The sequence below is a fragment of the Glandiceps talaboti genome, chromosome 14, assembly GCF_964340395.1.
Source record: "Glandiceps talaboti chromosome 14, keGlaTala1.1, whole genome shotgun sequence".
NCBI classification, from domain to species: domain Eukaryota; kingdom Metazoa; phylum Hemichordata; class Enteropneusta; family Spengelidae; genus Glandiceps; species Glandiceps talaboti.
The window spans coordinates 20,231,114-20,243,160 of NC_135562.1; the positions used below are offsets into that span (position 1 = coordinate 20,231,114).

The 12,047-nt window shown below is 36.4% G+C and overlaps 1 protein-coding gene across 1 annotated transcript; it reads right to left on the reverse strand.

The window, feature by feature from the left end:
• Window positions 1–825: 825 nt before the first annotated feature.
• LOC144445405 (uncharacterized) lies at window positions 826–1,413 on the reverse strand. Its single transcript, XM_078134943.1, has one exon. The coding sequence runs from the start codon at window positions 1,411–1,413 to the stop codon at window positions 826–828; it is 588 nt and encodes a 195-aa protein (XP_077991069.1).
• Window positions 1,414–12,047: the final 10,634 nt, after the last annotated feature.

The window sequence follows — 12,047 nt, forward strand, 5'->3', positions numbered from 1 at the left end:
GCTGAGCTGTACCAGCATTCCACAACAGTGGCATGTTCCAAGGGGACCAAAGATAAAACCAGTCCCAATAAATCATGTTGTAGTTGCAAGACCAACCATTGAAACGAGAAAGAGAAGACCAACAGTCTGTCAGGTTGACATTAATAAGAAGTAAGAAACAGTACACCATCATGATTTATAGTTTATGATTTTGTCATTACATTTTCATGTTGCAAACTTTTGTATACTTGGGAAAAGTTAAAATGTTTTGATTTCATTTCTGAGGGCATCTCTTTAGAAAGGATATGTCAACATTGGATGATTTATTAAAATCTGTCATATATGTGTGTGTGCAGTGTGTGTGTCATAGCCATTTTGCTAGCCACAAGTCTTACAATATGCTATAGTATCAGTCTCGTTTAAACACAGCAAATACTAATTGAATCACACCACACACTTGTGCAGGAAATACATAATTTGATGCCAAGTACACAGAAACATTTTGTGGGTTTCTTCAAGAGGATGTGTATTATCAGATTAAATACTCAGGTAATTAACTCCTATAATTGTGTTTTACAAATGTTTCAGGTTACCAAAAGTAACTTCAACTGACATAGGCATATTACAGAATCTGAAAGGAACACCCTTGGCTTATACTGTATCAGATGATGTACCAACAACAGATACATCTTTTGGGGAAGTGCAGCTGGGATCTATGTTATCCTATCAGGTATGTGAAATAATCAACAACTCTTTGATGGATATATTTTAATATGTGATGTGATATGTAAATAAAAGACACCACAAATTAACAGAGTGTATATAGTAGTCCTGCCAGTTATTTGTTTATTGTGTTTTCTCTTTCACAAAGACATCTTGAAATAGAGTCAGATAACAACACACTGACCAAATACTGTTGATCTTCTCAAAAAGAGTGGCTTGTATAATGTCTGAAACAATTTTAAAAGTCTTTATTTTAGCAATGAGGCGTTCAATATGGATTCTGTGTTTTGCTATTTTTTCTGTAATCTGTGTATCTGCCACTGACATCTGAGAAGACGATGATATAAAAGGAGGAATATTTAGTTGCAAGCCAAGTTCAGATATTTCTTTCTGAATTGTGAATCCTTTATCAGACATGATAGCATCACCTGGGATAAGATATCCATTATCTAGTAATTGTTTCAACAATTTTAAAAATCCACTCTGTTCAGATATCTGTACATCTGATATATTCCCTGTAAATAACTCGGACACAAAAAGTAATGATCCACACGGATCACATCCTATTAAACTCTTAAGTGTCGTTCTTGACTTATAATCACTATACAACTGACTTTTAAGGGCCAACGCACTGGGTTGTTGTGTCTTTAATTCAGTACAGTCTATAAGTATGACAGTTCTTGGAAAGTCCCTCTTAAAATCTGCAGGCATTTTATTCATAATAATACTCCTGTGTGGCCAAATACTAATTTGACCTAACTTCCAATCCATGTATTAAAGACATCCCCAGCTGACTGTAGTCCTAAACCAAACCTTACTGCTAAGTCTCGCAGTCCAAAATTATGCCGTAAACGACACAAACATAACAAGAGACAACCTTTACCTGCTAGGTTTTTTATATCTGTCCTAACTTTCTTGTAAGATAACACAGTATCATTTGGTAAAAGAAATGATAACAAGGCTAAAAATCTAACATAACTAATTCCAGTATAGTATTTAAAAAGGCCCTTAAGTTTCTTTTGACTTCTCAGTACACAATCAACACCAAATTTACAATTATTTGTGACATCCTGCTGAAGTTTCTTGATTTTTAGGTCCCTTTCTGTTATCTCAGATTGAAGTTTTTTTATGGTGGCATCCTTTTCTTCCAGTTTGTTTTCTAATCTCGACATTTCAGCAGTTTGCACAAGTAGGTCAAGAGGTGATGTCCCTGTAAGATAAAAACACACAAATATTTAATTTTGTAATCTATAATGAACTTGTCATTGCCTTTTCTTTCAGATGAACAACATGAAAACCTCTAAAGTATCTGATGGTATGGGCTGTGGACCAACAACCCTCCCAAAAACAGCACCAATAAAGCTACCAGAGGAGTATCGTACCTTGAATAAAGAACATTCTCAAATTGACCTAGAGACACTTGAAATAGAGACAAGGGGACAAGCAAACAACGAAACCTGGATTAAGTCCCGAGCATGTCGTTTAACAGCATCAAATTTCGGTAGAATTTTAAACAGGAAATCTGCTCCATCTGAAAAGTTTCTGAATAGTTTGTTCCAACATAAATCGATCACAGCTGCTTCATTAGAATATGGAAAACGCAATGAGCCAAAAGCAAAATCAAAATACCTTGAAGTACACACATGCAGACATATCCATGACTGTGGTCTTGTTGTAAATACAGAATTTAGCTTTTTAGGTGGGACCCCAGATGGAAAAGTATGCGACCATGGAAAGTGTGGAATTATGGAATGTAAGTGCCCATACTGTGCAAGAAACCTTACCATCGACCAGGCAGTGAATGAAGTGCCAAATTTCATGTTGCATCGAGGACCTGATGGTGAAATAGTGCTCAAAAGAACCCATCCATATTTTGCTCAAGTACAGGGCCAGTTGATGGTAACAGGAGCAGAATTTTGTGATTTTGTTGTATTTACACAGATATATGTTTTTATTCAACGAATATTGCCAGATGTTGAGTACATGCAGGAGATGTTGCAGAAGCTCTGTGCATTTTTCCAAAAGTATGCAAAACCATACCTTTGCAAAAAGTAATATGTAATAGTAGTATGTAATAGTGTGACTTTCACAATAGTATGTGTCCCAGGCATACTTGTATGCAGCCCCAATAAAATATATGAATAATAAAACTGATTGTGATTGTTTCTGATTAATAAGTTGACAAAAATGATGTGTGTAGATTGATGTCTAGAATGCTACTTGTGTCAGTAAAGAAAGTACAGTTTATCTTTTACACATTTTACGGTTGGGTAGAAATCTTATGACACAAGTTTTTTTGTCAATGTATGGTGGTACAGAAATTTGAAATAGATTTGACGTAAGAGGACACCTGCTCAACTCCATGGTTGTTTTTTTTTTAGAAGAATGAGAGCTATAAATTGTACAGTTTGATACACAATATAATAACATTGTAAGGCTAGTTCCTATACAATATAGTTACGATTACCACAATCATCTCCACTCACTATGTATAGAGGTCATTACTCTAGCAAAGAAATCTGTGCTACCCCAACAGTGTTGATATAAACATGACAACGTTATGAAGAGTTCTGTAGTAGATATTAGCAATTGTCTAAAGGAAGTAACTAATTACAACTGCCTGTCTGTTTGTGATGGATTACTACTGACATGCACTGTTTACTCTTGGCCCAGCAGGTGGTTTAGCCACATTAACTGGTTTGTTGGTACCTTTGACTATACGTAGTGAGTGGAGATGATCGTAGTAATCATAACTCTGTTGTATACTATACTTGAACTAGACTAATAACATTGGTACTTACAAGCACATTCTGTCTGAGTCCCTACATTTCTCTCCGTAACAAGGCCACTGCTGCTAACCAATGGCGGATGTATGGATACACTATGAAAAAAAATGATTTATAGTATATATTACATATATGCATTCATATTGAAAGGGGAGGGGGAGTGAAGAGATCAGATATATTGTCCATTATATACATAAAATGACACAAAGTCAATGAATGACGATGTACAAATTACAATGTATGTTTTCTCTACATTTGAAAATACAGCTCACTCATCTATATTGTTTGTAATGTTCTGAATATTAATACACTGGTAATTTATTTTTATTGAAACTTTTAAACAAACATATACTACAAATGATTTGAACAGAACCATCATAAACCATGTCTACTAAACGAAAATTTAAACATTCACTTACACAGGATCATTGTCGAATATGTGCGCTAGACATTTTCTCTTTGACGGCTGCACAGTAGACAAATCACCATCACACTTGTCCTTTCGCTTCGGTGGTGGTCTTGTTGGTGTATATGAACTGCCATCTGCTGGCAGCGGGTCAGGACACACATCAGTTGGGCCATTAGAACCCGGAAAGTGCTGTTTTTAAAAATAAACACAAACAGCTGTAAGTTGAATATGAAGGTGAATCTAATTCAACGAACTAAGTATATTCTCTAATTAATCCATAAATACGGCACATCGCATACATCTTGACAAGTAATTTTCGAGTAAACTGTCGATTGAGAGGTCTAAATTACTGAAAACACCTCTGGGTTAGTTTAAATTTGAACCAGGAACTTAAATGTTAACCAAGAAGAAGAATAGTTCAAGCAGACAACATTGCCCTTTGGATCGAGGCCATGGTTCGATTTTTGCAAACGATCGTTCAGCTTCAGAAGTTCAGTACAAACAATCTTGCACGAGGCGAAAAATGCAAAATAAGAACACTGTAACAGTTAATTTTAACCATTTATAAATTTGTATAGATATATAATTCTTACCTTAGAACAGACATACTTGTGTTTATTGATTTTGTCGGTATTTAGTTGGTAGTGTGGTCTGCCACACGCAGCTTTATACACCGCAGACATTTTTCTAGTTGCGTTTTCGGTTTGGGGAATGGTACAAAGTGGATAGTAGGTTTGGTGCCCAGATACCGCTCATCTGATTTGCACGTACCCCAAGCACATCGTTTCACCATTTTCGTTTGAACTGTCGCAAAAACACGGTTACAATCTGGAACGGCAATACTGCAGCTCAATCACGTACGTGTCGTACATTCACTAGTACAGTGTCGATCAATGTGGGACAAAATGGCGGCTGTAAGCAGGCGTGACTTTGCTGAGTTGTGATTGGCTAAGAGTTCTGTTTGATTGACAGGAGTGGAACCATGAATACGAAAGCTGTAGTTTATATCGAGGACACAGGCCCTCGATAACTTGCCAGATGTCAATGAACTACATACATGTACGGCAATGGAGACCTAAGACATTGGGGTATTCAGACTGAATAGAGATCAACTTTGTTGCTAACGCCTGCGAGCCAGCAATTAACTGCACAACCATATGTAATGGGGGGGGGGGGGGGGAGGTCGTGGCCTGAGCACGATTTTCTTGAGCGCACAAAAGAAGTGCATGGCTATGAGATTTATTTTAAAAAAGGAAACAAATTATCACTTCAGGCCCCTTCACTACCATAAGGTCTGATTCAAGACAAAGACCGAGAGGACTCATTTCAGTTAATTTTCCCTGACATGATTGGGAAATTTCATTGATTATTGAAAACGGAACATTTGATTCGTCATTAGACATGATCGATGTGAAGATCCTAGTTCACAACACAAACACGATACTCCGATTCCATACAGTCATTATGATAGGATTTTGAATATCATTAATAAACATCCACACGACTACCAGTAGTTTACAGTAACAAAACATATTTATTACTATGAGACATAACACAATCATTTGTAATAAAAAAAAAACACATTTAAAATCAAAGCAAAGATAAAGGGAAAAAATCATGTACAAGTCATTCAATATTATTTCTAAAAACTTCGTCAAAACAAACAAACTTAGATCCGGGCATTTAAAGACGCCACTCAAAATTTCAACTCAATAGGCCTTTTCGATTCAGCGAATATTTTTTTCTACCTACTAGTACTTTTAACTAATATTTTCTTAACGCTTTGTCTATTTCAACAATGCATCTCTTCCACTCTGTTTCTCTCTTATCGGCCGGAACATACTGTGGGTGGTATGCGAAGAGTGCCTCTCTGACCGCCCTCATTTTTATTGGGCAAAGAGGTTTTTTGGCCAATCCCCTGGTCGAATTTCCGGATACTGTTCGGTTACGTCTTTCGTCGGGTGCAAATACCGCGTAAACTAGCCTCTTGGCGTAGTTCGTAAAGCTGGTAGCCAACGCCAACTCTCCCTCTGCCAGCTCCTTTGGTACGACGTAGTCTTCATCAAGATGGACGATATCATTTGACATGTTGTGGTCGCTGTTAAACTGTAGTGGTGATGGTGGTGGATATTGCGGGCGCATTGATGGTGGATATTGCAGGTTTATTGATGGTGGTGATATGATAACATCGGACAACGGTGAGGATGTTGCTGATGGTCCCTGGATACCTTCTAGTTTCGATAACACTATGTCAAGTTTGTCTTCTAATACTGTCAATCGTCTTCTGTCGTTGTCGTTGTCAACATGGTTTAAAGAAATTACTGTATTACTGTCAGTCTATGTTTCTGCATTATGTGTATGTTGTTCTGTCTGTGTGCCTATAGAACTTGATATCCTAATGTTGTGCTCCGCCGCGTATTTGTCGACTAATTTGCTCACATACGAGAGTTCGTTACTCGTCAAAACAACTTGGTTTCTCCGATTGGAAACTGTGGGTGCACTCTCCACTTCTGGCATAATTTCAACTTCGTCGCAGGGTTCCCCATCATCCTCAAGAGTAAATGGCTGGAAAAATGAAAGATATCAAGATGCATATTACGTCATGGTAACAATTTCTGGCAAACGGTCACTTGATATTTATATTTAAAACTAGCAAACAACTTGGCTTACTTATTACTCTGAGATATATATATATACACCTGTCCTAAAAAGATACACATATATTTATGCACACATTTATACATGCACACGGGTACGTAGGCATGTATATATATATATATATATATATATATATATATATATATATATATATATATATATATATATATATAGTACATTTTGCATTCAAATTATTGTTCCTTGAACTAAACAATATAAATGTACGTGATGTCACCCAGCGACATTATATGGCAAAACTGACGTGTGTGTATATCATTTTCATGACCATATCGGTCCGATGGCAAGGAGAAACTGGCACCAGTGAAAGGACTGGGTTTCACATGTCAAGTGTGGAGTAATATTTTGTAATCACTCCTTGGCTCACGGTACGTCAGAGCCGGGCGAAACTCCAACGATATCTTTCGAATACAGGGGGGGGGGGGGTTACTCCCATTATTTTCGTATGGGGGTATGCCGCCGAAGTTGAAAACATCGACCCATGTTTAAGGCAAAAAATAGACCCATTGTTAAGGATTTCTAGTGGAATATCTTCATGTTATTTACCTTTATTATATTGCAGTGTATTGCATGTGAAGGTTTTTCACCCATGTTTAGGTATTTTTCTGCTAAAAAGTCGACTCATGTTTAGGGATTTTTCCGGAAAAAAGTGTCCCATCCTGGCGGCACATACCCGTACACCTTCCTATGGGATTACCCCCCAGGTTTCGAATTTTGCGGAGACTTCTCTCGATCGTGACGAAGGCTCGATTTTGACATTGTTTTGCCACAGTGGCAGGTAAGTAGGCTATCGGTTTCGACATGGAAGTAAAAATGACGTGGTTTAGATAACTTGGTGTTGTGATTTCCTTTCAATATTTGTTGACGAAAACTGGACGCCACGAAATAAACAAAAAATGACAAATGAACAAGCCAATAAATAAATCAATCATCGCTGTCATGCTATGGCCGTTAAACTCAACATATAAATTACAGCACATGCAACTGAAATCGACTCAATCGAAACTCCAGTACTGCCGAATATTAACTCGGTTTATATTATTACTTTATTATGTTTGGAAGGGGCTTGTTTCATGTCGTGTAGTCGGTATTATTCGTTGATATTTATTGAGACAGGGTGGGCGGACCGGCCGGTTGTTCAATTCTGTAAGAGATGCGTTATGACTAGAAATTGTCTACATCAGTGGTGCATCAAACTAGCTTTGAGGGCACACTGGTAAGACCTTGATATATAATAACTTTCATATCAAAACAAATTAAGGATAGATAAAATGAATGCCAACACAACAATTTCTATATATTGATTTTTATTGGGAACAAACAAAATGTCTGTTCTCAATAACATGACTTCAGAAAATAGGGTAAGTCGATTTCACTTGGGATTTTATTTTATTTATTTGTCTGAAAGTTACTTTGACCCAATGACAAGATCTCATTGGTCACAGTACTTCCATAACAGTTGATGGGGTATGAAAGAAGTAAATGAAGACAATTATGTGATTCAGAAGTAGACAAACACAACATGCAGACTGTGCTGTTATAGGCTGAAAAGATAAGATTGTTCTCTGGAATGTGATTTAAAAAAATAACTAATTAAGTGTACTTTGCCAAGAACTTCTAAAGGGAAATAAAAGTGCACTATCATAATTTGACTTTTTGGAATGTAAAAAATGTTTAGGGTCAGCAGCTTAAAACTAGAGTTGGTCAGGTTATCACGCACTGTTGTTTTCTATTTTTCCTTCAGAGCAAAGAGAAAACTATGCTTGTCCTGTTCAGCAAAGGAAATGTTATGTTGTCTTACCTTGTGTCAAGTATCTTGACTGTCTTGGGGAATTCAGCCATGGTTCTAAATCTGCCTTTGTGTTCAGTTACATATGCAGCATCAATAATTATGACAGGTGGTATACCCTTCCTGAATTTTACACTTGTTGCCTGATGAATACCTGGACAATACCAGTTGATCCTTTAAAAAATGGTTCAAAGTGGGTTAATGCCATTACATGTATATGACAAGTAAATTTACAATTATTTATGATAGGGATTATTAATATCCAAACAATATATCAGATGTACAGATATCTGAACAGAGTGGATTTTCATAATTGTGCACTAATTTTTTTGTTTGGTGTGCAGTAATATTTGAAGCTGAACTTGTTTTAGAAGTGACAGTGGGTGATTTTTTCTGAATTACATTCAAATATTCACTTTTGTCTGCACTTTGTGTTTTGGGTTGTTTTAATTGTTTGGGTTTCTTGTAGTAATGTCCTTGCTTTTCTTGATTCCCTTGTATACCCATAACAGTAGCTCGTTTCTTCAATTCTTCTTCTGCACCATCCATTTTGCTTTCATCACCATCAGTCTGATTCTTGACTCTGTTTTTCTCCCCTTGTTGCAGGACATAGAGTCCACAGTCAGTCAGTCTTGCTATTACTGATTGGTACATGAAACGTAGGAATTTCCCAGGAGGAAGGTGAGTCTTCTTTGCATTTTCAAAAAATCTTCATCCAGTTTTCCATGGTTGCATTGGAAGCTCTTGATATTGTTGGCTGAACGAGCATATGTCTCCATCTAAAGTATATCGTGTGAGATTCCCCAACATCCACCCGCTCCATACTGGTAACAATGGCAAATACCTCTGGAACATGATTTTCAAAAAATCTTCACACCTATAAGGGTTATCATCAGCTTCTTTTGACCTCTCAACATTCTTCTCTATATTTTCTCTTGCCTTGTTTCTCATACCATTGAAGTGTCCTGTGAAGGGTGAGTGGTCTCTGATGGTATATCTTGTACTGTTGTTGTACAGCTCTTCCTCAACCTCTACATCATACTCTTCATCCATACTTTCAACAGCAGACTTGGTGGAATTGTTGTAGATTCTTGATGTAAGAAAATCTAGATGCTCCTGAAAGGTTTTTGTTTTTGTTCTGGCTGTATACACAACTGATAGTGCATTTACTATGTCATTAGCCTCTTCTAAAGTGGTTGATGCTTGGAGTCTTGCAATCACATACAGAGTGAACTTTCGCAGATTCTTGTTTGGCATTACTGCTCTCAACTGTCTGCTCATAAGGTGGAGGAAGTGAGGAGCACATATATGTATGATGGTGAATGACAGCTGTTCCTTCCTGCATTTCATGTTGACAATATTCCAACACTTCTTTAGGTAACCTCTTATGTCTTCTGTGTTAAATGCCATGAGTACAGCCTGTATCATTGCCCAGCTGAAGTCAGTCTCAACTTGTCTGGGCTGAAGTTGGGAGCCACAAACTGCTTTTGTCTCCCTTTTAAGTGTCATTAGAAATGCAGTATTGAAGCTGCACAGTTGAGTGGTCACTGGTAACCATTTCTGCCATTAGAAGTGGTGGCTTTCCTGCTTGCAAACTTGAGACAATGGCATAATACAAAATTCTGTTGTTGATATTTGGTGGTGGTCTTACTACTGATCCCGTTTCATCGAAGTATAATATACTTGATTTGTTGATCTTCCTGAGTAGCATTAACTGTTTTTCCATGTAGCAGTGGACGGTAAAGGGATTTTAATAACGATTCTTAATATATCCAGATAGGCTGACCCCGACCTCATCTACATTGTACCTTCTGCATCAGTTTGGTGTTGACAACATCTTGAAAAATATCTTTTGATGACCTTTCATTGTTCTTATGCTCAGATTGTATTTTTCGGTATACTTTTTCAGTCTGAGCGTCTGTAATATTTCCATATATTAGACTTTGCATATTACTTGTGTTAATTTGCTTAAGCCTATATTCCCCAGCTGGTGAATCTGACATCTTTTGGGCTATTTGTGACCTTTCTGGTTGACGGATTTGTCGGGCCTTTGACTTGCCATAATCATGTTTTATCCTACCATCACATCTAACATTGAATTATATGTTATCACTGGAGTCTAATGGCTCTTAATCCAATGTTATCATGAACTTCTGGCATCCATTAAATGTGCAGTATGCTTTGATACAGCAACATTTAGAGTTGCATTTTCTTGTATTTTCTCTTACAACTTTACAATAGGAGAAAGCTAACAGACATTCAGGGACCACTTTCTTGATCTTGGAATAAACCAATGTTCTATAGTTACCATTCAAATTCCTCCCACCATCAAAATGTGTACTTTTTCCTGGCTTAATCCTGCCATTCTCTTTGTTTCAAGATGATTACAAAGTCCTTGGGACAACACTTGTGTCTGAAATTGCCATCACCCATTTCATCTACATTATCCTTGTCAAGGAGAATTGAGGAAATTTCCCTTTTGTTTGGTTTGTCTCCATTCCCTGGTAAAAGTCTTCCCAGTTGGTTTGGTTCCTTTTCCTCCCCTTCCATCTCCACATTTTTTTAATAAAGTAATCTTTGTTTTACTCATGATATTTTTTTTGGCCCAGAGGTTTGCAGAGTGTGAGTAAAGATTGTTCTGTCAATTGGTGAAAAAAAAAACAATCTGTTACCATAAAGAATTGTCAGTTTTAATTTCAAAATGAATAGCCAGCTGTCATAAAGAATGTCGTTCTGTGCCAGGATGTTTCCATCATCATAACATCTATATCTTATCTTATTTAGTTGTAGAAGGTCTTCTGTTGGGATTGGTTGGTTGTCTGACAGGTTGTTGTGGTATTTTGTTCATAATCAGCAGTAAGTAAATCCGAAGGGAAATGACTGAAAAAGGGTCATTTTAAGGTGTTTGCAGATGCTTGTTAAAAGTTTTAAAACCAGAATGCGTTTTACAAACATGTCGTCTAGCAAATTAGCGATAGTGAATGTAAGCATTTTGAATCACCTTTAAACAATAATTAATCACCCAAGATGAATAAATAAAATGTAATAAATAAATAAGTTTATAAACAAACACATAAGTAAGTAAACACATAACACACAAACAAACAAACAAACAAACAAATACATAAATATATAAATAAATAAATAAATACATATTTGTGATAAATTAGCGAGGGACTAGAAAATATTAACAAGTCTCGGATTAAATAGTTGAGGCTAGTATTAAGAACAAAAGTATATTGTTTTGACACACGGCAATAACTTGGATTCTCTTAATTTGAAAATCTTGACAAGATGGTTAGGAAAATAAAATTACTTTTTTACATATAAATGTTTGTAAATAAGTCAAGTTTATAATAAAAATAAACAGAATTAATCACCAGGAAGACGACATAGTGGTAACAATAAAGACATTAAGAGTAATAATAGTTGATACATTTGTTGTTATATTTATTGTTTTCTGGTTTCATGATTGAACGACATTAGACAGGTATAATTTGATGTTTTGTATGTTCGAGAATTTCATCAATCAAGATTCAAGATTTGTGACTTTTATACACAATTTACACATCAAAATTACATTTAACGATTACCATATTTCCATATCCACTCATAAAAAATACTAACCATCGCGGATCAACTAAATTGGTGCCACTAATACCGAAAAGCTGCCTTTGAATAAGAT

Coding starts and splice junctions, on each gene's coding strand:
- LOC144445405 (XM_078134943.1), bottom strand. CDS start 1,413: ATGCCTGCAGATTTTAAGAGGGACTTTCCAAGAACTGTCATACTTATA.